This window comes from Hemicordylus capensis, chromosome 2, assembly GCF_027244095.1.
Source record: "Hemicordylus capensis ecotype Gifberg chromosome 2, rHemCap1.1.pri, whole genome shotgun sequence".
In the NCBI taxonomy this organism is placed as follows: domain Eukaryota; kingdom Metazoa; phylum Chordata; class Lepidosauria; order Squamata; family Cordylidae; genus Hemicordylus; species Hemicordylus capensis.
In genome coordinates, this window is record NC_069658.1 from 366130458 (window position 1) to 366154335 (window position 23878).

The 23878-nt window shown below is 41.7% G+C and overlaps 1 protein-coding gene across 11 annotated transcripts in view; it reads left to right on the forward strand.

The window, feature by feature from the left end:
• Positions 1 to 23878, forward strand: part of HTR4 (5-hydroxytryptamine receptor 4) — a 367266-nt gene that overhangs the window by 205477 nt on the left and 137911 nt on the right. For 7 of the 11 annotated variants that reach the window (XM_053299687.1, XM_053299680.1, XM_053299679.1 and 4 more), the window contains 2 exons: positions 13310 to 13435; positions 19183 to 19383. In XM_053299687.1, the coding sequence (XP_053155662.1) occupies positions 13310 to 13435; positions 19183 to 19383 (327 nt within the window). Of the gene's footprint in view, positions 1 to 13117; positions 13436 to 19182; positions 19384 to 23878 lie in introns of all 11 variants that reach the window. The other 4 variants (XM_053299683.1, XM_053299684.1, XM_053299685.1 and 1 more) reach the window with 2 other exon arrangements.

Sequence of the window (23878 nt, forward strand, 5' to 3'; positions counted from 1 at the left end):
AAATGTGATTGAACTGTTTTGATAGTTGTTTATGAAGGCTTGTTAGGTGTTTAAGCCAAAAGCCATGCAGTTCATCGTCGCCTGGAGCAGTCCAATTTTTAATTTTCTTTGCTCTTTCACTTATTAATTCTGGTGTTATTATTAGATCTTGCATTTGTTGGTTACATTTTTTGACCTCTTTCATCCAGCCTGCTTTTTTATTATAATCTATTGGATTGTCCCATAATTTCCCCCAGAATTGCACTGTTTCTTCTTTATTTGGTCTTTCTATGTTTCTTGCAGTTTCTCTTTCTATGCTTTGGTAGAAATGTCTCTGATTCAACTGGAATTGGAGATTCTGCCTGTGTTGTGTAATTCTGGCTTCGTATCTGCTAATCTTCTTTGATACTGCTGTTATTTGCTGCTTTATTATTTCTAGGACTTCTCTAATTTTCCTTGAATCTAGGTGGTATTTTTGGATCAGATACTGTTTGGTGTTTTCATTCTTCAGCTTCTTGTCTTTCATATCTTTCAATTTACTAGCATCTGATCTAAGCATTGAGATTTTATTTTCTAATCTAATCTTCCATTTAGGTGATGTACTGCTTTCTTTTTTGACAGGTCCACTGATCTTATATCCGAGCTCTTGTGTTGTTATTGTTGCTGCACTGTACATTAGTTGGTTTGTTTCTTGCAAATTCTTGGTTGTTATCTCTGCAAGTGCAGCATTGACATCTTTTAATGCCTGAGCAAGTTGTTTTTTGGCAACTGTTTTTAGAGCTGGAAGTCAAACCCTGGTGGTTGTTTGGTTCATGTGCTCAGTTATTTTTTGCTTTAGTTCTTGTTGCTTTTCTGTTAAATGGCATTTGGGTTTTTGAGGTGAAGGCAAAGGGGTGGTTGCCTGGTTTTGATTTTGAAACAGTTCAGCAACAGTGGCATCTTCGATTTCCGATACCTCCTCCACCTGCGCCTGAGCAACTTCTTCAGTTGGTGGTAATTCTTCTTCCATATCTTGAGCCTGTGTTGCTCTTTGCAGTTCTTCCAGCTCAACTCCTGTGAATACTTTATTTCTTATTATGAATCTTCTCTGGTCTGCTAGCCTTTGTTCTGTTATTTCTGTATCTGGATGCTTCTTTTTCCAAATTTGGTACATTCTTTTTAAATAACCTCTTCTAGTTGGACTAGACTTGTAATAGCAGATCATTATTTCCTTGTTGGCATTTTTCGTATATTTTTTTCGGTTAAGCGACGTTTCTTCCAGTAACTTTGCTGTCTTCAGCCCTGGTTGCTCAACTGAAGATCCTGAGTCCTGTTGCCCACTTGCCACCAGATGTCCAGGGACTCCAGCACCTGACAACCCACAACCACGCCAAGGTAGTGCCTCACTGGGGGCCCCAAGGTAGTGCCTCAAGTGGAAGAGGAATGCTATTATTATTATTATTATTATTATTATTATTATTATTATTATTTTAAAAAACATATATCTGGTTACCAAAGAGCAGGTGATAAATTCTACCTTAAATGAAAATCCAACAACCAAGATTTTAGAGTATGGGGAATCTTTATTTTGTAGTGTTTGTTTTTATGTTTTTTTTCTATGTAATAGCTTATAATCATCACAGAAACCCACTTCATAAATTTTAAGTAAGTGTAAATTCTGTGTTTTGAATTAAGTTATAACATACATTTTATGAATATGAAAAATATAATTTTATTATAGTTTTTGTGTTTCTTTGATCTTTGGAATATTTGGGCAAGAACTGAGTGGTGTAGAAGAGCAAGCAAGTCTTATCTTGATAAACATATTTTTCAAAGCTGTAATAATAAAACTATTTATGCCAGTGGCCAGCAACCAACCAAAGAGGCAACTAGAGAGCCAGATGTCAAAGATGTAAAAGGAATATTGAAGGAAGATAGGGAAAGTATACATAAGCTAAATACATTTTTAGCATCAGCCCTTATTGCTAAATGTGTTGAAGAAATACCTGAACCATCTGGTGCATGCGTGGGAGATACTAAAAATTAGATGGATGCTAAATTATTTGAGAAGGCATATTGCATTCTTCCTCTTCCCCAAATAGTGGACCTCAAATCACAATTCCTTTCTGTTTCTAAAATCTTGAACACAGGTACTACCTGTATAATCTGAAACTTTTCTCTATTATTGTGACAACTTAAAACCTCCTTTTCTTTAAAAACAAAGAAGATTGTTAGCATGGAAGCTAACTTTTGCTTCCTCTTCTCTGCTGTGTGCTTTGTTCAGAGACATGCAGACCTAGTAATATGTCATAGTTTGACAAGTGTTATTGAGTTTGTATTTAAGGGAAAATATCCAAATCCTGGTCATGAACATGATTTGAGTGACTAATTATGCTGTTTGAATATATGTAACAGAGAAGAGAGAACTGGCTGAGCTGAGTAGCCACTGAGAGTTATGCCCATTCAATATAACTGTAATGACTGAAAAAGCAAACCCCACTCATTTCATTAGCTGATCAGGAGGCAGTGACCCGAAGCTAAGCTTTTCAGCTATTGTCTGAAGCTAGGACTAGTACTACAGCAGCCACTTGTCAATAGCTTTTACTGGAAAGGACAGCTTGCCTCAAGGTTGCAGCCTGTTCAGCCACTTGTGTATTAACGTCTGAAGTCATAATTATCTTCAGTGAAACTGTACTATGTTCACTAGACAGATCTACCTAATTAAGTATCCATTTTTCCAGAAGGAAATACTTTCTCATTATTTTCCATGGTGATGCTTTGACACTGGGTTACCTGTAGAATGTTTGAAGTGGAAATCTCTAATGGGGAAAATATTCATGCTGAATTATTGGAATGTATATACTGAAATGCTCTGAGAGTTTTTTTGTGGTGGGAGTGAAGCATCTGGCAGTGATTGATTGAACTGCCCTTATGGTACAGAGAGGCAGAGCTGGCTGATGGGATGTGCACGAACTGCGGTTTGAGCACCAGTTTGGTGCTGAACTGGTTTGGACAAGGTGCATGCATGGACACCAAGTGCTACCCCAGCAGGAAGCTGCATGAGGTGGCAGAAAGCAGGTAAAGAAGTGAAGGAAGTGCTCTTTCTTAAAGCTCCCAGTCCCTTCTTTCCTCTTCGTGGCTCTGAACCAGTTCTTGAACCGAAGTTCATGCACACCGCTACTGGCAGAAGAAGGATAGGTGGCATCAGAAAAGAAGCAGGGGGTTGATGTGTGTGGGGGAGATGTTTTTAAAATGATAGCCAGCTTGTTTCCTGCAGGCTTCTAGTATTGCATACCTGCAAACATGTCCCTATTTTCCTATTCAGGTGAAATGAAGTTTTGGATGATGCAGATTAGAAATACCCATTTCAAACTGGCTTTCGTGTGGGCTATGGGGTCGAGACTGTCTTGGTCGGCCTGACTGATTATCTCCAACTGGCTATCGACAGAGCGAGTGTGACTCTGCTGATCCTTTTGGATCTCTCTGCGGGTTTCAATACCATTGACCATGGTACTTTCTGGGTTGTTGAAGGAAGTGGGATTGGGTGGCACTGTTCTACAGTGGTTCCATTCCTACCTCTCTGGAAGATTCCAGGTGGTGCTGCTTGTTGTTCCCCCAAGTTCATGCACACCCAAGCCTATTGCAACTTGTGTGGAGTTCCACAAGGCTCCATACTGTCTCCAGTGCTCTTTAACATCTACATGAAACTGCTAGGAGAGATCATCAGGAGGTTTGGTGCTGGGTGTTATCAACAAGCTGATGACACCCAGATCTACTTCTCCATGACGACCTCATCAGGAAATGGCATATCTTCCCTAAATGCTTTCCTGGAAGCAGTAATTGCCTGGATAAGGGATAACAAACTGAAGTTGAATCCAAATAAGATGGAGGTACTGACTGTAGGGGGACAGGACCCGAGAGATGGTTTAGATATGCCCGTTCTGGATGAGGTTATACTCCCGCTGAAAGCCTTGTGCTGGGGGATGGGATTGTGCTTTGTCCCACCCCCCAGCACAGTCCAAAGGAGAGCCCCAATTGGTCAGGACTGAGCAGAGGATAGGGACCACGTGCTGTTCAAGTGGGTCCCTCACTTCCTCTGTCTTTGCCAGCACGGCCGGCTTCCCCCCACCCCCTAGCACTCCCCCCACCAGGCTCAGAACAGGTTTTGGCTGGTCATCCTTTGGGGGGCTGAGTAGGAATTTTTGTCCCTTGGCATATTAACCGGGCTGGGGGTCTTTTTCCCTACCCCGTTCTGCGTTTCTTAGTTTGTAGTTAGTTAGGTCAACCAGGCAGGTACAGTGCAGGCTGGATGGAGGTGTACATGGGTTTGAGATTGGTGAGCACCCTTGGGCAGGTTAGAAAAATGTGGATTGAACAATCGGTCCCTAGAGGCTTGGCGGCTCAGGGACTTAGATTTGCCAGGAAACCTGCTTCAGGGTTTCATACACCTTAAAGGCTGCACAGCCCTTTAAAGGCTGTGAAGCCCTAGGAGTTGTCCTCACCCTGACAGGTTGTCAAGGAGGGGGATGAAGCAGGCTTATCTTGCTTCTATCCTGAGTCAGGGTGTGTCACCCATTTGGGGGCACATGCAAGGACAGCAATGTCCCAAACCGGCCTGGTTAGGCCCACACTGCAAGGGAGTGGAGTCTGCTTCACACAGTTCACTGATTGTACCACGTCAATAAAATTTGGCCTTTTTACCCAAGCCTATTGCATCTGTGTATTCCTTGGGACTGGGGTGTGGGGACAAAGATCAGGTATGTAGCTTGGGAGTGCTCCTGGACCTGGTTTCTCAGGTTGAGGCAGTGGCCAGGAGCACATTTTATCAGCTTCGGCTGATACGTCAGCTACATCTATTTCTAGAGGTAAATGACCTTTAAAAAGTGGTAAATATGCTGGTAATCTCCAGGCTTGACTACTGTAATGCACTCTACATGGGGCTACCTTTGTACGTAGACCGAGAACTACAATAGTACAGATGCAGCAGCCAGATTGGTCTCTGGGATAACACGAAGGGACCACATAACACTGGTTTTGAAAAAACTGCACTGGCTGCCGATATGTTTCCGGGTGAAATACAAAGTGCTGGTTATTACCTATAAAGCGCTTAACAACTTAGGTCCAGGCTTTTTAAGAGAGCACCTCCTTTGTCATAAACCCTGCCACCTTTTACAATTTACTGGAGACGTCCGGTTATGGATGCAACCAGCTCATTAGGTGGCGACCCATGACTGGACGTTCTCTGTGGCTGCCCTAGGGCTTTGGAATATGCTACCTACTGAAATAAGAGTATCTCCTTCTCAATTTGTTTTCAGGAAGACCCTCAAGATTCTCCTGTTCTCAAAGGCTTTTAACTAGAATTAATTTTAATAATTTTAAAAACTTGTCTTAATATCTATTTTATTCTAAAGTTTTTACTGTCATGTATTTTAACTTGAAACTTTTAAATATTTTAAATGTACATATCAGGCGGTATAGAGATATGATAAATAATAAATACATAATTTATATAATTGTGATTTAATTTATTTATATACTGCTTCTCAAGCTTTCATTCTGTCTGCACTCCTGTAGGCATTGACATTTCAAAGCGTTGATTCCCAAAGGTATGTACCTCCCACTTCTGCAACTGAGTTCATCTATGCTACTTGATTTTCAGTCATTGTACTTTTTAGTTAGTTAGTTAGTTAGTTCATTTTAAAATTAAGGCTAGTAACATCACTATTCCAATCTTCCACCCTTATTTTTATTCCAAAAAATCAAAGTCTACTTCACATGTACTCAAGCTGCTCTTCAGTTGGAGGAGCAACTCCTTACATTTGTGGGAGGTGGAGGTCATTAGGTTTGGCAGAGGGAGTCCCGAAAAATGAGGTGGGGAACATCTCAAATGCTTAAGAAACGATCTACACCCAATTGGCTATGCAGAAAGCCACTCCTCCTCAGACCCAGACAAGTTGCTCTATAGTCCATCTATGGTTTGCTTGTTATATAAGTGTTTCCTCTAGGGTTTTCATATCTGAACAATGGAGAAAAAGGGTATTTTGCAGGAGTAGCACAAATCAAACATGGAATGCTCATGACACATACACATCCATTAACAATGTCTGAGATGGAATAAAACACCATCTGGAAGCATCCTAAGCTCTACTGCATCATTAGAAATTACCTGTGAGTAAACATAAAAATTGTACTGTATAGAACAGTGAGATCTTGTGTACATCTATTCTTCAATGAGCCTCACCGAATGCAATGGAACTTACTCCCAGGAACTCAGATATAAGCCTCACTACTGCTAATGGAACCCTTCCAAGAAGGAATGGAAAAACACATTTTGGCATTCTGAATGGTTTTTTAAAATTGTTCCCATTCTGACTTCTTGGATCTCAGCCATTTAATGGCTAGAAGTCAAGCCTCAAAACTTTAAAATGCGCATTCATAGAAACCCCACACCTATCTGGCTGTGTTTTGGGCAGCATCATACTCTTCCCCGGGGACTAACAAACCTCCAACTTCCATTCACTTCTGAGAAGAACAAAACAGTTAAAGATGTTTTGAGTCAAAAGGAGAGGGGATTACCTCAGACATTTAAAGTGTGCCTGAACAGAACTACTGCAACTCTTTCTTTGACATTTGGAGGACATCATGGCTTCAGAAATGCCAACCATGCATGCAAGTTTCATCACACTTTACAATGAAATAAAAAATTATGAGAAACCTTAATCTTTAAGAATTGACTTTAAAGAATTCTCACATTGATCTGCCTGAAATTTGGATGGTATAATAATCTCACAAGAGTCTACCATGCATGCAAGTTTCCCATTCTGTCAAGGAATGAAAAAAGATATGAAACAATTGTAGTGATTTCCCATTTCAGCTTATGTGCAAAGCAAAAATAATAGCAATATTTGTTTTATCACTTATTCTCCTGCCCCCCAGTACTTGAAAGAGTGCAAGAGTGCTAATTACACATGCATTTTTAAAAGAGTGGATATTGTGGTCTTGAAAGCACAGTTGGTGCATGTTTACTTGAAAGTAAAGCCCACTATGTTCGATGGGGCTTTCTCTGGGGAAAATGCACATGGGGTGCAGCCAAGGCATTAGTATGGAAAATTCTGTTGGAAGGAAACTATTTCAGGAAGTGATTAAGTAACGATCAGGAACAATGTCTAGAGAAGCAGCACACACTAAACCATACATCAAACATGTGTTTCTTTTTTTAAAAAACTGAGACACTAGCCCAGTTGTGCTTATCCAATTCCCAGTTCAATTCCAAACTCCATAGGAGTTAAATAAGGCTCAGCAGATGGGGGAGTGGGGTGCTTTGAAAGTTCATTAAACTGGAAGTGCACCACAACACGATTTAGGGTTTTTTAGAAAAATAAATCAGTCAGACTTTTTAGGACAGTAGGAGGCACAAGGGGAGGGAGGTACAGACCACCAACTGGCAGCGTTCTTCCCCCTAGAGTGAATGGAAAATATAGACATACATACAAAAAAGAAACTTCTGAGAACTGCTGCTTGTGGAAGCTCCACTTCTCTTCCATATGTGGTTCAATGCAGAAACCCACAGAAGTCAGTGTAAAAAGCTCCTTTTTCTGGAAGCACTCTTTCTCCCTAGTAAGTGTGCTTAACACTGTTACTGTGAAAGCCTGTTCATAACTGTTTCCTGATCACTGGGCAGTTTGGGATCCATCAATATATGTGAAGTGAAGTGGCGGCGGGGGGGGGGAGAACTTATGCAACTTCAGAAGGCATAGCACTCTCTTCATTAGAGAGACCTCAAAAGGCATAGTAACCTTGTATTGACCTTGCTTTATGAATATGAAATATAATTAGAACTATAAATGAAATATACATTAATAAATATGACGTATTCTACAATATTATAGTAATAAAAATGCAAGAACCAAAATTTCTAACAATTTTAAATCTTTCTTCTTAAGCATAATGTTCATTAATAATGTATTACTATCACCCAGTTTCCCTATGGTGAAGGAGATCTCATATTTGATATGACCTTGGTGAAACAAAGACAGCTGCCCTTGAAATAGGAATTCCATCCCCTCTCAGGGATTGTGTGTGTGTGTGTGTGTGTGTGTGTGTGTGTGTGTGTGTGTTTTCCTCTTCTGTCCCTCTTTTTTTTGCCAAGGTGACTTTCTTCATACTGCATGTACCATCTCTTCCTTCTGCTTACCCAAGCAAACAAGATTATAGAATGCCATTTAAATTTGCTCCCTAGATGAATGCAGCTGAATGGAGTTTCTCCTTGGTTGGAAGCAAATCAGAGAGGTGTCAAAGAGAGATAGAGCTGTAATAATGGGTGACTTCAATTACTCTCACATAGACGGGGCAAATTCATGTATGGGTATTAACAGAGAGGCAGTCTCTGTTCTCAGGCACAGACATGACTGTGCCTTAGGACAGCTGGTTGCAGAACAAACCCTAGAGAAGGTGGTCTTGGAGTGGTGCCCAAAGACCTGTTAAGAGATGTCATAGTTGTAGAACCATTGGGAAACAGTGGCCATAGTGTGATCCAATTCAGATTATATGTGAGTAGAGCATATTATTGTCAAGGAAATCCAACACAGATGCATTGGATTCAGAAAAGGAAACTTCTCAAAAATGAGGAGACTGGCAAACAGGACGCTGAAAGGGAAAGTCAGGAGGGTCAAATCACTCCAGAAAACATGGAACTTTTTAAAAACCACAATAATAGAAGCTCAGTTGGAATGTATACCAAGAAGGAGGAAAGGTACCACCAAGTTCAGGACGATGCTAGTATGGTTAACAAGTAGAGTCAGGGAAGCTAAAAAAAGGGAAGATGGAAGTCATTCAGAAAATGGAAGTCCTGCCTAAATGATAAGAACAGAAAGGGACATAAACTCTGGCAAAAGAAATGCAAGGAGACAATAAGGGAGTTTGAGTAGTATATACAGTAGCTACAAGTATCAAGAGGAATAACAAAAACTTTAAATTTATTAGAAGCAGAATTCTTGCCATGGAGGTGGTTGGAGCCTTAGATGATGAGGGCATGAAAGGGATTATTAAGGTTGCAGAGAAGCTGAATCAGTTCTTTGCATCTATATCTTCATGGTGGAGGATACTGACCATATACCTGCTCCATAACTGAGCATTTCAGGCTTGGAGGCTGAAGAACAGGGCCAGTTTGAGGTGACAAAAAAGGATGTGCTAAACTGTCTTGAAAAACTAAACATTAACAAATCGCCAGGGCCAGATAGCATCCAACCAAGAGTTCTGAAGGAACTCAAATGTGAAATTGCTGATCTCCTAGCAAAAAATATTTAACTTATCCTTACAATCAGGCTGTGTACCTGAGGACTAGAAAGTAGCTAATGTAACTCTGATTTTCAAAAAGGGAATGGGGTGGGGGGGTTTCCGGGGAATCACAGGCCAGTTAGCTTAACAACTGTGCTGGGTAAATTGATGGAAAGCATACTTAAGGACAAAATTGTTAAGCATATAGAAGAACAGGTCCTGCTGAAGCAGAACCAACATGCTTCTGCAAGGGCAAGTCTTGCCTCACTAACCTTTTAGAGTTCTTTGAGAGTGTCAAAAGGCATATGGATAAAGGTGATCTGGTTGACATAGTATACTTGGACTTACAAAAAGCTTTTGTCAGCGTTCCCCACCAAAGGTTCTTGAGTATCCTTAGCAGTCATGGGATAAAGGGACAGCTTCATGGGTGGATCGGTATACTTTAATCGGTAAAGTATAAGCATGCATATGTATTCAGTACTTGGTTTGGGCCCCTTTTGCAGCAATTACTGCCTCAATGTGGCGTGGCACGGATGCTATCAGCCTGTGGCACTGATGAGGTGTTATGGAAGACCAGGATGCTTCAGAGCCCCTGGTGGCGCAGTGGTAAAACTGCCGCCCTGTAACCAGAAGGTTACAAGTTCGATCCTGACCAGGGGCTCAAGGTTGACTCAGCCTTCCATCCTTCCGCGGTCGGTAAAATGAGTACCCAGAATGTTGGGGGGCAATATGCTAAATCATTGTAAACCGCTTAGAGAGCTTCCAGCTATAGAGCGGTATATAAATGTAAGTGCTATTGCTATTGCTATTGCTATTAGCGGCCTTCAGCTCTTCTGCATTGTTTGGTCTCATGTCTCTCATCCTTCTCTTGGCAATGCCCCATAGATTCTTTATGGGGTCAGGTCAGGCGAGTTTGCTGGCCAATCAAGCACAGTACACTGTATACTTTTCAGAGGTCCGATATTGTTCTATTCTACAATCCTTGTCTTCTTGGTTCCATGTAATATTCTAATTTTCTGGGATTGTGGATTTGGGGTTTTCATGAGCTGTACGCCATGATCATCACAATTATAACAAATTAAGGCTTGACTTATCTCGCTTTGCTTGTAATGCGTCTGTCTCATATATCAGTTTCACCTTTTAATTTGCATTACTGAAATTAATGGACTTTTGCACGATATTCTAATTTTCCGAGTTTCACCTGTAGATGACCCAGAGACCAACCTGGCTGCCACATTCTGGACCAACAAATTTAGGATAAACAAAAGGAAGTACTTTTTCACACAGTGCATAATTAATCTATTGAATTCTCTGCCACAGGATGTGGTGATGGCTAGTAGCTTAGATGGCTTTAAAAGTGGCTTAGACAAATTCATGGAGGACAGGTCTATCAACAGCTACTAGTCTGGTGGGTGTATGCTACCTCCAGCCTTAGACGCATGATGCCTATAAATACCAGATGCAGGGGAGCAACAGCAGGAGAGAGAGGGCATACCATCACTTCTTACCTCCATGCTTCCCAGAAGCATCCAGTGGGCCACTGTGTGAAACAGGATGCTGGACTAGATAGGCCTCAGGCCTGATCCAGCGGGGTTTTTCTTCTTATGACTGAAATGCTGTCAAGTCCAGCCCTTTACTTTAAGAATATCTTCTCTTTGCTCACTGTAACTCAGCAGAACATGGGTGACTAAGACCATAGTATGTCAGGACAAAAAAGCAAGTGCACCCCAGGCAATCCAATATAGGAGTATTTTCACTTCAAAGGCTCAAAGCAGCTGTTGCTTCCAATGGCTTGTAATGCAGATGTAAGACTTGCATTGGCCAGGATGCCAAACACCTTGCTTCTGCTTTCTATTCTGGATTGTCAGATGCATATAAAAAGTGGAAAAGAGGCTCAAAGACCATTTAAGCCATATGAAAATGCTCTTAGGCACATATCACAGGAAAGGACAAGTCGTCTATGAGGACATTCCCTCCCAGCCTCACATATGGCAAATGAATCCTGAGGAACTATTAGACCATTGTATTAAACCACCTTCGTCATTTCATGGAGCTTTCCCAGATGGCAGGCCTAATCATGGGATTACTACTACTACTACTACTACTACATTTATATACTGCTTGTCAACCAAAGTTCTCAAAGCAGTTTACATAGAAAAATAAGTAATACATCACAAAGATAGTCCCCTGTCCCCAAAGGGCGCACAATCAAAAATGAAACATGGCAGATACCAGCAACAGCCACTGGAGGGATGCTGTGCTGGGGTTGGTCACATTGTCACACTGAAGCCAAATAACAATTTTTGGGGCGTTCGCATAGGGTGTTTGATGTGGTGTTCCCTCCGTTCCTTTTGAATGTTTCCTGTGGACCATTTGTACTGCTTTGCTCCCGGGTCTTTCTCTAGCCAGTGCCTTTCTAGAGTAGGTTGGATGCTGTGCCTCCTTTTTCTCCCCTTTAAAAAAAAAATGACTTGTTTTTCGGGGGGTCTTCCGCAAGATCACCTAGCTGGTGCCATATCTCTCCACCCACCCAATCCACCTGCCTGGCCGGACAGCAGATGCAGAGAAGGTGGGGAAAGTAAGCCAAGCAAACTGGCTTGATGTTGAACCAGTTCACCATCGAACCAGGGGAGCCCTTGAGCCGGACCTGGCCCGGTTTGGCTCGTGGTTGATCCAAATCTCCTCGGCCAGTTTGGGGTTCTAAAGTGTATTTTTTTTTTAAATTAACTTACCACCAGGTTCAGCGGCCACAGGTTGGGGGTCTAAGGCAGTTCCTCATCCCCCGCCAGCCTACCCCTGGTCTTCTATGGGCCATTTCAGCTATTTTTCAGGCTGTTTTGGTCCTCTCCATGGTCTCAGCCAGGGCACATGCACGGCAGCCTTCAAAATTGCTACCATGCCTCCCCCCCCCCCATGGCTGCTGAACCCAGCAGTAAGTTTAATTTTTTAAAAACCACACACTTTAGAACCCTGAACCAGTTCGAATTCAAGCCAAGCTGGGTTCTAGTTCAGGGTACCAAAACCCAACATGCCCAGACTCAAACTGAACTAAGTAAACCAGTTTTGTGCACACTCCTATTTGTGTGGAAGACCACCAACTTGACGAAGATGGTGGTCTTGTGGAAGACTACTGGCGATCTTGCTGGTGTTCTGTGGAACTTTTTAGCACGGGGATAATTCAGGCTAAGCTCCACTGCACAGAGGAAACCCCAAATTGTGTATGGAGTTCTTCCCCATACCTCATAGGGACTTCAAGGTAAATCCCCCTGATGAGTGAATGCGCTCCCACCATTCCCAGGGAACTTCAAAGTAAAGTTGCCATCAGGGAAATGCCATTGTGGGGTAAACTAGATGTGATGTTGGAACTCCTGATCCCCCCTTCCCCGCTTTCTCAAAAAGCTGCCGTCGCGATGGTGTGGCTGATTTTGATCCATGCTGCAGCTCAGGGCAGAGGGAGGGTTTATCTTTTTGTCCCCATGATAGAACCTTCTGACTTAAATCATTCCTTTCAAAGGTGCTGTTCTCTGTAGTTAATAGGACCCTGGGGGGCCATGGCATGAAGGAAGAAGGTTAAGTACTACTCCTCCATGCCATAGCCCCAGTCCAAATCATGAGTTCCTTAGTTGCTTTTTGAGAAAGAACAAGATGCTGGGCACATTAAACATGGATCACCTTCATTAAATCTAATTAGACCCCTTGTAGCATCCAACGTGGTATCTAATTGTTTACTTTTCACATTTGTATTCCACTCTCCCTCTTGGGAGCTTGGGGTGACACCTGTAGGATTATCTTATTCTGTCCACACAAAACATGAATTGGTCATGACCTGGTGAGCCTTCCCCCTACAATTAGAATGCAAACAGAAGCTTTCTGTTTTTTGCAGGGGAAATTCATAAAGAAGGAAAGGATCGGTCATGGAATGCTAGAAATTAATACAAATGTGGAGAATGTGGAGACTGAATTTCACACATGGATCCAAAATAACCCAATCTTCGGCTGCATGTCTGGTTCTATATTTCAACAGGCTTGTGTTCATATTCTTCCACGATGCCTTCTCATGTCTTCCCCTTTATAGCTCAACAGAGGGATTTGGCGTGGCAGAGAAGATTGCATTGCTCACCTTTATCTCTGCAGTTATACTTATGGCTATCCTGGGGAATCTGCTGGTGATGGTGGCTGTATGCAGGGACAGGCAGCTCAGGTGAGTCCACGCTTGTGCTAGCATCAATCACTTTGGGAAGCTGAACATTTTAAGGGTGGAACAGCTGAACTTTCAACAGTGCAGAGATAAAAATGCAAAACCAGCTATGAATATAAACACTGTGATAAAGAACATTCTTTCTGCTTTTTCCTTCCCCTGCTATTAGTGTGACGTCAATCTATGATTGCTCAGTGCGTCTGAGGTTAGAATTTATACTACAGATGTGTGATCATTTTATTATCCAGTGTTTGCTTTGCCAGAACTCACATCATCAAAACACATATATCATTTGGCAAATGCCAAAATGAAGAGAGATAGGGAATTGTACTAAAAAGATAATTTAACTGTATTATTCAGACCTTGACTTCCAGGCCTCGTCCGCAGAAGCCTTGTAGCAACTAAGATTACTACATTGAGATACTACTGAAGGGCTTTGAAACGTGATGTCCAGCAGGTCACAAAGTCTCCATATTTTATGAGTTTTATTTAATTATTATTAAAGTATATGTAATATCCTTTTGTAAAGAAGATAAGTGATAAGCAGCATCTTTGACAAGGACTCAGACTATATTGTGGATTTATTTTATTTTAGTTATTGTTCGATTTTTAGACCGCCTTTCATTAAAACAATCTCAAGGTGGTTTATTTAAAACAACATAAGACTATAAAACATTTACACAATAAAAATATTAAATTGGAATATAAAAATACAAATCTAATTAAAAGTTTTTAAAAAATCATACACAATGAGGCCAAAAGAGACAGAGCAGCAGCAACAAGAACAACACTCATATAAAAGCCTGGGGAAAAGCCAAGATTTCACTTGCTTTCTAAAAGCTGTGATGGAGACTGAGGAGAGGATGGCCACCAGGAAAGCATTCCAGAGTCTGGAGGCAATGTGAGAAGGCCCGGTCCTGTGTTCACAATAGCCAAGCCTCCCTCATGGTTGGCAAATGGAGCAGAGGCCCCTCCAATTACCTCATGAAGCAGGCATAAACCCTTGAGAGCAGACGGTCCTTCAGATATCCAGGGCCCAAACCACTAAGGGCTTTAAAGGTCAAAACCAGCACCTTGATAACACTGAATTGTTAATGAATATGGTGTTCTAGGACTTTTAGCTTTAATTTTCAAGATTTAGGAAGCAGTAGTGCTACATTTCTTAGACTTTAAGTCCATAGTTCAGAGCACACACTGTACATTCATAAGGTTCCAGGTTTAATCTTTGGCATCTCCAGTTTTAAAGGATCTCTGGTAGCAAGGCTGGGAAATATTGCTGCCTGGGACGTGCACCTTAGTAAAGAGAATGGATAAGCAATACCTCTATTGGTAACAGAATTATAATGCACTGAATGGATATCTAGTACGACCCAGAATAACACTGTGTTCTTACAACAGATAGCAGAATTCTAGCCCTATTCACATGTTTTTTTAACATGTGTCCAATAATGTACATGTACAGTTATTCATACAAAAACATGTACAGACACCTGTATGTACTTACAATATATTGGCTAAATAGGTCTTTTAAGTGTCAATATTCGCATACAGACTGACAAGCTCAAAAGTATTCCGAAGCTAACTATGAAGATTATAAAGGGGGTAAGCAAATCATACAAGAAAAGACTGAGAAACTGAGCAGGGATGTGCACAAAACTGGAAAACCTGGTTCGCTTCAAGTAGAAGCATACTCAAACCAAACTGGGTCTGATCCAGTTCTATACACACTAGAGCTGGGCCTGGTCTGGCTCTAGCCTGAACTGGTTCGGGCCCAGCTTGGGGGAGGAAATGTTCTTTAAAAAAGCAGACTTACTGCCATTACCGAGCTCCAGGGGGTGCAGTCGCAGCCGTGAATGGAGTGGGGTGTCTCCTGATGTCCCCCTTTCCACACTGGCCTCTGGTCATTTTTGGCCCACTATGGCCCTGCCTGAGGTGGAGGTGGCCATTTTGGAGACCACCGCACATGCCAAATGGACCTCTGCATGGCCTAGATCATGACCCAGCCACACAGTCCATGGAGCTTGTGTGGTGGCCTTAGCCACCACCACCATAGGCAGGCCCGTAATGGGCAAAAAATGTCTTGTAAAGGGCTGAAAATGACCAGGGCAGGGGAGGGGGGGCATCAGGAGACCCTCTCATGGCTGTGACAGCATCCCCTGGCAATGGCAGTAAGTCCACCTTTTTAACTTTTTTTGAAAAACCCGAACTGTCCCTGGACTAGCCCGACAGGTTTGGCTCAACTTCAAGCTGAACTGGTCCTGGTCTGGCTCAAGGGCCGTTCGAGTTTGATGTCAGACCGGTTCGAGGTCAAGATGGTTCTCACATCCATAGAACAGAGTATATTCAGCCTAGAGACAGTGAACCAAAAAAACATATGATGTCAGTTCTGAAGTGCAGTATTTAAAAAATGTTCTGAAGGTAATTGTTCATCCTATTCTCTGGGTTTAATTTATATGATTTTCCTACTTATTTAACAAGAAGGAAAACCTCAGGTAGAAAATAAAGTTTTTATTTTGGTCCAGACACAACAGACCCACAAGCGTATCACTTTTTTTTTTTTTTTACAACGCATGAAAACTAGACCGTTAGAGCAAGTTGTGGAACTGCTATCAGTAATAGAGGCCACCAATTAAGTGAGTGTGTTTCATGTTTTGTTTTGTTTTGTTTTGTTTTGTTTTGTTTTGTTTTGTGCTACAGCACCTGAGAACAAATTAAAATCAATGCATTTGATTATATATTTGTTTTAGACTGTAAACAAAAAAAATGCTTGCCTGCAGTTGTCATAATAGGCGGAGGAACAGAGTGTTCAGAATATTGCCCTGCTCTACTTATTTTGGTTCTAACAGTCTTGACAAGCATGCTGTTTATCAAAAGTTGTTTAATATATTTGGCCTCTAAAGCAGTTTGACTTTAAAATGTGGGAGAGGATTTAAGCCAAAAGAACGATGATTATATGGTTGCTTTTAAATGGTTGTGAAATATCTCTAGACAGGTAAATAGAGTCTGAAGGAGGAGGAGATGTCACACTGAAATTAAGTCACGAACACTGTTTTTATGATTGTTATACATATTCAAAAGTCTAGCTCGCAAAGGCTTGTGCAGTCTAAAAGAGCAACTGTTGATGTGACAATATTCAGGCAAAGCAGACATCCTGTGATTTATTTGTAGAATTATGTATTTATGGAGCTCAGACTTCACTCTTGCAAGAAATACAGGATTAAAAAGAGCAGTCCTGATCTCCCTCCATGAAGTACAGTTCAACTTAACTTGTGTATTGAAGCCATGACACTGTGAATTCCTCAGGCCCTACTAAGGGTGAGCGAACAGGTTTGGAAACAAACCGATTAGACTTTGAGCTGGTTTGATTCAACAGTTCGGGGTCATGTCGAACTACCCCCAGTTTGGCTCGACCCTGTACCGAACCTCCCCTGGCTGTTCGGGGATTCACAGACCAAAACGTAAACAGCAAATATATATATATATATATATATATATATATATATATATATATATATATATATATATATAAATAAATAAATAAAATTTCAGCTTACCCCCTTGGGGGGCTTTCCAAGGTGGTGGGGCAGGGATCTGTAGAGGTTCGCCCTTCCCCACCGGCCTCTATTATGTATCCATTGCCCAGTTTGTAAGGTCTTCAGCCCTTTCCTCTGGTGCAGCAGCCATTGTTAAGGCCACTGTGCATGCGCAAATGGCCCTTATGTGGCCTGGGCCCGACCATGCAAGGACCATTTGTGCATGCATGGCAGCCTCCAAAATGGCCACTGCGCTAGGGGAAAGGCCGGGAAAGGGCCAAAGACCACGCAAACCGGGTGATGGGTGCATTACGGAGGCCGGCGGGGGAGGGGGAACCTCCATGGATCCCCCCCACCACCACCTTGGAGAAGCACCCTGGAGGAAGTAGGTTGAAGAAAAAAATTAAAACAATTTTAAAAAACATTTTGGTCTGCAAACTCCCCCGGACTGGGGCGAGGGGTTTCAAGGGAGTGCCAGACAGCACTGTCCCGGTCCGGTTCCCACTTGAACTGAACTGGGCCAGCCGTGAACTGAACCGTGCACATCCCTAGGCCCTACTAGTGGCAGCCAATGATAGAGATTCCAGAAATAGGGAATTAGTAGTGTCATGTTGTCAAGAAACAGATTAAGTTATACTACACATTTCAAAAGGGGAAACCTCCACATGTGGTAATGGTTGCTGTTGGTGGCAGCCCTGTGCTTCTTGTAATGTTAGTATTGCCCTTTCCATGCAGTTTGGCGGTAAGTCTTTCCATGCTCAACAACCTACTAGTGCTCAGTGTAGTTATTTATGAGCAGCTCAAAATGACTTTATTCCATGTGTAAGACTGAATGTACCAAATGCTTCACAGAAGTAAAGGCTTGAACACTGTATAAGGCTACACACAATGTTTAGATTTATCTCTTGATGTTGACTTGCATCATGGTTAGTTTACTGCAGGCATTTCGAGTCTCTTATTGAGTAACTAAATCAAAATAGTGGTGGTTTTTAAAAGGAGACAGAGGTGTTTGAAGTGTGCATGCTTGGGCCCTTTAGCTGGGATCAAAAGCTATGAGATAAATTCACAGAGGGAAAACTGGACTCCCAACAAAAGCTTTATTTCCACTTCCAAAGAGATAAGACACTCTTCTAACTGAACAGCTGCTTCTCCCTTCAGCAGCAGGAACTGTTAAAAAAAAATCAAAATCTGAGTTCTGGTGTGTTTTCTAACTCCCAACACCACTGAAGTGTAGTTTATTTTTGGACTGTAATTGTATCAAGGGCTTGGAAAGAGAGTTGCTAATCATGGGTGAGGAAATAATATTACACACCAAAAAAAAAAAAGCAGATAGAAATGTCCCCTCAGTTTTGATTGCCACTGGAATGCTACTGCTAGTGAATTTGAGAATTTTTTATTATTTCTTGTTTACACAGTCAGACAGGTGTTATTGACTGGTTTGTTTTATCCAGACATCGAGTCCTTCCCAAGGACCTGGGATGCCAGAATTTTATCGTCAATACTGTTGGTTATTATAGATATTGTCGCAAAATATAGGCTGTTCTCAGTGAAGTTGCTTTTTGTAATTGGCTGATGGTGATTTCTGTGACCCCTATGGTGTTGAGGTGCTCTTCAAGTTGTTTTGGAATTGCACCTAGGGTGCCAATTACCACTGGGATTATTTTGGTCTTTTTCTGCCACAGCCTTTCAGTTTGAATTTGTAGATCTTTGCTATGCTATGCTAGTGAATTTGAGAATTATTATTATTATTATATTATTATTATTATTACATTTTATATCCCGCTCTTACTCCAAGGAGCTCAGAGCGGTGTACTACATATTTAGGTTTCTCTTCACAACAACCCTGTGAAGTAGGTTAGGCTGAGAGAGAAGTGACTGGCCCCATCACCCAGCAAGTATCATGGCTGAATGGGGATTTGAACTCGGTTCTCCCCAGTCATAGCCCAGGACTCTAACCACTACACCATGCTGGCTTGTGTGGACAAGGAGGCTAATGTGCCTATTCAATAGGTCACATGTAAATGTCTCATTTATATAGAAGTGTATCTCATGGAACATCTGTTCTACATAGGAGGATAAATACTCAAAATAGGCATTTGATTTACAAAGGGATTGAGGGATGGAATTTTTAAAATGCAGAAAGTGAAATCCTCCTGCAAACTACTGTTGTGTCCTTTCATACTGCCTTCTGAATCACTGAATTTGTGTTCCTTGTAGGAAAATCAAGACCAATTATTTCATAGTCTCTCTTGCCTTTGCTGACTTGCTGGTGTCGGTTTTGGTGATGCCATTTGGAGCCATCGAGCTGGTTCAAGATAACTGGATTTATGGAGAGATGTTCTGTTTGGTCCGAACATCTCTGGATGTTCAGCTCACTACAGCCTCAATTCTCCACCTCTGCTGTATCTCACTAGACAGGTAGGACCAAGGAGACATGCAAAAGAAAATGCTGTTCCTTTCCATTTCATTTTTGTACTGTATTTCTTGAATTTCTGAGAGGGAGCCATCTTATTTAAGATGAAAAGCATGTAGAAATGTAAATACAGGCACAATTTTTGTTAGGGCTTAGCTGTGGCTCAGTTTTCAGGACTTAGGTGAATAATGTATACAATAGGAATACATGTACAGAGTGTATGTCTTTTACCACAGAGTATCTACAGAGAGCCCCCATGTAAGCCCCCATGGCTTACAAGAGAAGGCTTCCAAATGAGAGGGCGATGTTTACATAAAACTTGAGCTCAAGCATATATAGATTCTGCCTATATATTCTCTAGTCCTGCAATAAGTATTTCATTTTGACTGATAATGGAGAAAGCCTGTGCAAACTCTACTACTGGGGTAGGGCCTGGGAAAGTGGTGCTATGAAAGGTCTCTGCAGTGCTATGAAATGTATCATGAAAATTCTTAAATCCAAATTTGGAACAGTTAGGTTATATTTTTAAGATGAATTTCACAGTAGCTCTGCCTACACACGCACAAATGCTACTTGTCATTAAAGATAGCTGGATTGCACAGTTTCTCTATTAAGGTGATCATGTTGCTTGTGCTTCACTAACAGTTGATAAGCATTTATAGCTGGTAGATAGTCAAGCACATGTTATTCATTGAGCTATGTAATTGAAATTCAGGGCAGTAAGATAGCCATATAACTCCACTGGACTTTACATACTGCAGCTGCATTCACAGCCAAGAAACCTTGAGAATGTCTGCTTATTCTCTGCCCAAATGGAAGTGTATGCTGTGCGGGATGTCTTTCCATTGTGGGTTTCATGTCATGCTTCTCTTTCTTGCCCAGTTTTTTTCTTTTTGCTGTAGACCTCAATAAGAATGTCCTAGAGCAAAAATATTCAACCTTGTCCCAGTGAGGCATTGTGCAAAGAGAATGAAACCCTGGTCTCATTCTTAATGAGGATTAAGCATGAAGGCCAAATGGTGACCACTAAAATATCTATTTTAGGGACTGAAAGGAACCTACAAAGAGGGGAAATCAAGGAAGCATTATTTATAGAGAAATTGAGACCTGACATTAATGCTCGGGAGGTGCTGGCCCAAATAATAAACATGAAGTTTATTAGCCTCTGAGAAGAATCAGGTGTTTCTCCCTTCTGTCTCCCCTCGCCCCCACTCATTATCTCTCCGCCAGTCAGGGAACTGTGTGTTATCACATCTAAGGAATTTAACAGCTGGGAAACCAAGGTTTTCATCTGTAATAATTTGATTTACTTAACTGAGGGTGGTGTGTCACACTGAAACGTCTTATGTTTTATATTTACCAACTTCTAATTTTTCTTTGTGCAATAAATTGTCTTTTTGTTGAGAGTTCGGAGATAATATGTGCATTGCATTGCCGAAATATTGACTTATCCTTGTCCTAGATCCATCCTGTTTTCCAGTGGATTTCTTTTGATTTCTAACTTGGTTTTCTAACTTGGTTTAGCACCCAAAGTGGGTGTTAGCAGGAGAAAGTAGAATTTGCACCATTTAAAAAAATATGTCAGAGGTGCTAAAGCAATCCTGCAAATATTTCTTATGCCCGTGTGTACATGTATCTTTTCCATTCCCACCAGCATGGAACCTAGACTCTCTGTCTTCCCAGTTGGACTGAGCTACTGTCAAGTATGGCAAGGAGCATGGCCATTGCAAGGGTGGTGAAACAACAGGGGATCCTGGGCTATCCTGCCCAGGCGTTAGGCAGAATGGAGTGTTGCACTAGAAACATCCAGGCAGCAAGGAGAGGATTTATAGATGCCTCTGCTTCTGCAAGCACTGGTGCTGCATTAGTCTAGAATTTGTCCATAGCACTGGCACATCTCGTGAAGCACTGGTCATTAGTCAGGATGTCAACCATTGCTCTCCATCCTCCATGTGACTGTATGGGGCAAATAGCAGCTTAGGAGGAGTGATTTCAGTCAGGAATATGATGCATATTCCTGATTTGAATTCCCCACTGTTTTTAAATGAACCCCCCCACCCACTGAAAATCCTATTAATTGACAGAGAGAAAATGTCTGCAGTCAGAATAACTGGTCAGGAGAGGGACTCACTTTTCAAACTGTTTGAAGTTGCAGCTAAGGACTAATTTGTCAGTTATTGGACCAGAGAATGACACAACTGGCTTGATCACTGTAACTGTGCAGATTTGCTCACCACTTGGTATTGTACAATTGCTCCAATAAGGAGTGAGACTTCAGTACATGACAGCAGGTGATATTTATTGTCATTAAAAAAACTGAAACACTGTGTATGGAGAATTCCTAGAATGCAAGATCCAAATAAAGTAGAAATTTCAGCAGCAATGCATGCTGTGACAGAGTCCCAATATTCAGCAGTAAATTGTAACTACCATAGCAAAATTTTCTCCCAAATACTATGGCAGAAGCAAAGGTATCATTGCTGCTAAAACATTGCAGGTGGTACTATAAATGCAGCTTTTTCAATTGGTAATTTTAAAGTATCCATTAACAATTAGTAAATTCTGCACACCTAGTAATATATGCAACTACCTTTCAGCACCAGGCATAGTGTCTTTCTTGCATATTAAACATCTTGAGCCGATTTGTCCACATATGCAGAATGATGGACTCAAGAAAACCAGGGCTGAAGCCATTACTTCATTAAGCTGGGCTATTAACTGATTAATGGCTTACTTTGTAAATTAAACAGAGCTTCATTTCATCAGTAGCAGCCATCTGGACACTCTCACAGTTCCATTGACAGAAGCTGATCTGATCTGTTTTTTACTTGCAGGATCTATCATTCCTTCTTACTGATGGGAGAGACCAGCTGGGTGACATGGGACCTGCTTGGCCCCGTATTTTAGGACACATGAGTAGGCCAGTAAATGAAGGCAGGGAGTGAAGGAATAAAGTCTGTGCAAGAGGTCCCTCGTTTACTGCCCTTGTTTAGTGGCCTAGGAGATGTTACTTTGCTTGTAGGGGAAGGGACGAGCAGGCCCATCTGAATGTGGGAAGAAGAAATATTGTAGGGCGTATTATGAGGTGGTGTCACCCTAAACCTGGTTTTAAAAACAACAACAACATTAGTCTCTGGAACTGCAGTACCTGAAAGGAGTGTTTCTGTTGCAACTAACTGATTATAATGCCTTTTTTGTGTTAGCAGTATTATTATTATTACTAGCCTACCCCGCACAGAGCATCTGTGTGCTCTTTGGGGCCAGCGGTTACCACTTTCCCCCCACCTCCTGCCCCAGTTTCCGCTTCTGGGCCCAGCCGCCTCTCCTCCCCACCGCCACTTCTGCCCCCCCCCCATGCACACTTTCTTTCCCCACTCCTGGGCCTTGCCTCCGCAGCCATGCCAGGCCCACCACAGCCTCTGGCCTCCAAGGCCGGGCCTGCCACCGCCACAGCGACCAATCCTCCTGGGTGCACCTCAGCCAATCAGGTGCATCCAATGCCCAGCCAATCAGCTGGGTGCTGGGTCGCACTTTCCAAGGCACACCCAGGAGAATTATATATATAGATTGTTTGCACAGACAGACAGGTGTTATTGACTGGTTTGTTTTATCCAGACATCGAGTCCTTGCCAAGGACCTGGGATGGCTGAATTTTATTATCTATGTTGTTGCTGTTATTATTATAGATATCATCGCAGAAAATAGGCTGTTCCCAGTGAAGTTGCTTTTTGTAATTGGCTGATGGTGATTTCTGTGGCCCCTATGGTATTGAGGTGCTCTTCAAGGTGTTTTGGAATTGCCTCAAGGGTGCCAGTTACCACTGGGATTATTTTGTCTTCTTCTGCCATAGCCTTTCAATTTCAGTTTGTAGATCTTTGTATTTTGTGATTTTTTCTATTTCTTTTTCTTCTATTCTGCTATCCCCTGGTATTGCTATGTCGATTATTTTGACTTGTTTTTCTTTCTTCTCGACTACAGTTATATCTGGTGTATTGTGTGGCAGATGTTTGTCTGTTTGTAGTCAGAAGTCCCATAATATTTTTGCATCTTCATTTTCTTCAACTTTTTCAATTTGATGGTCCCACCAATTTTTGGCTACAGGTAGCTTGTATTTTTTGCAGATGTTCCAGTGTATCATCCCTGCTACCTGGTCATGCGTTTGTTTGTAGTCAGTCTGTGCGATCTTTTTACAACAGCTGATTAGGTGGTCCACGGTTTCATCTGCTTCTTTACAAAGGCGGCACTTGCTGTTTGTTGTTGATTTTTCGACTTTTGCTCTTATTGCATTTGTGCTTTATTATTTATCTTGTTTACACAATCAGACAGGTGTTATTGACTGGTTTGTTTTATCCAGACATCAAGTCCTTCCCAAGGACCTGGGATGGCTGAATTTTATTTTTATTATTTTGCTGGGTCTTTCATTATGAGATGAGTTTTCCCAGTTGTTAGCCATTGTTCAATATCACCTCCTTGCAAAATGTGATTGAACTGTTTTGATAG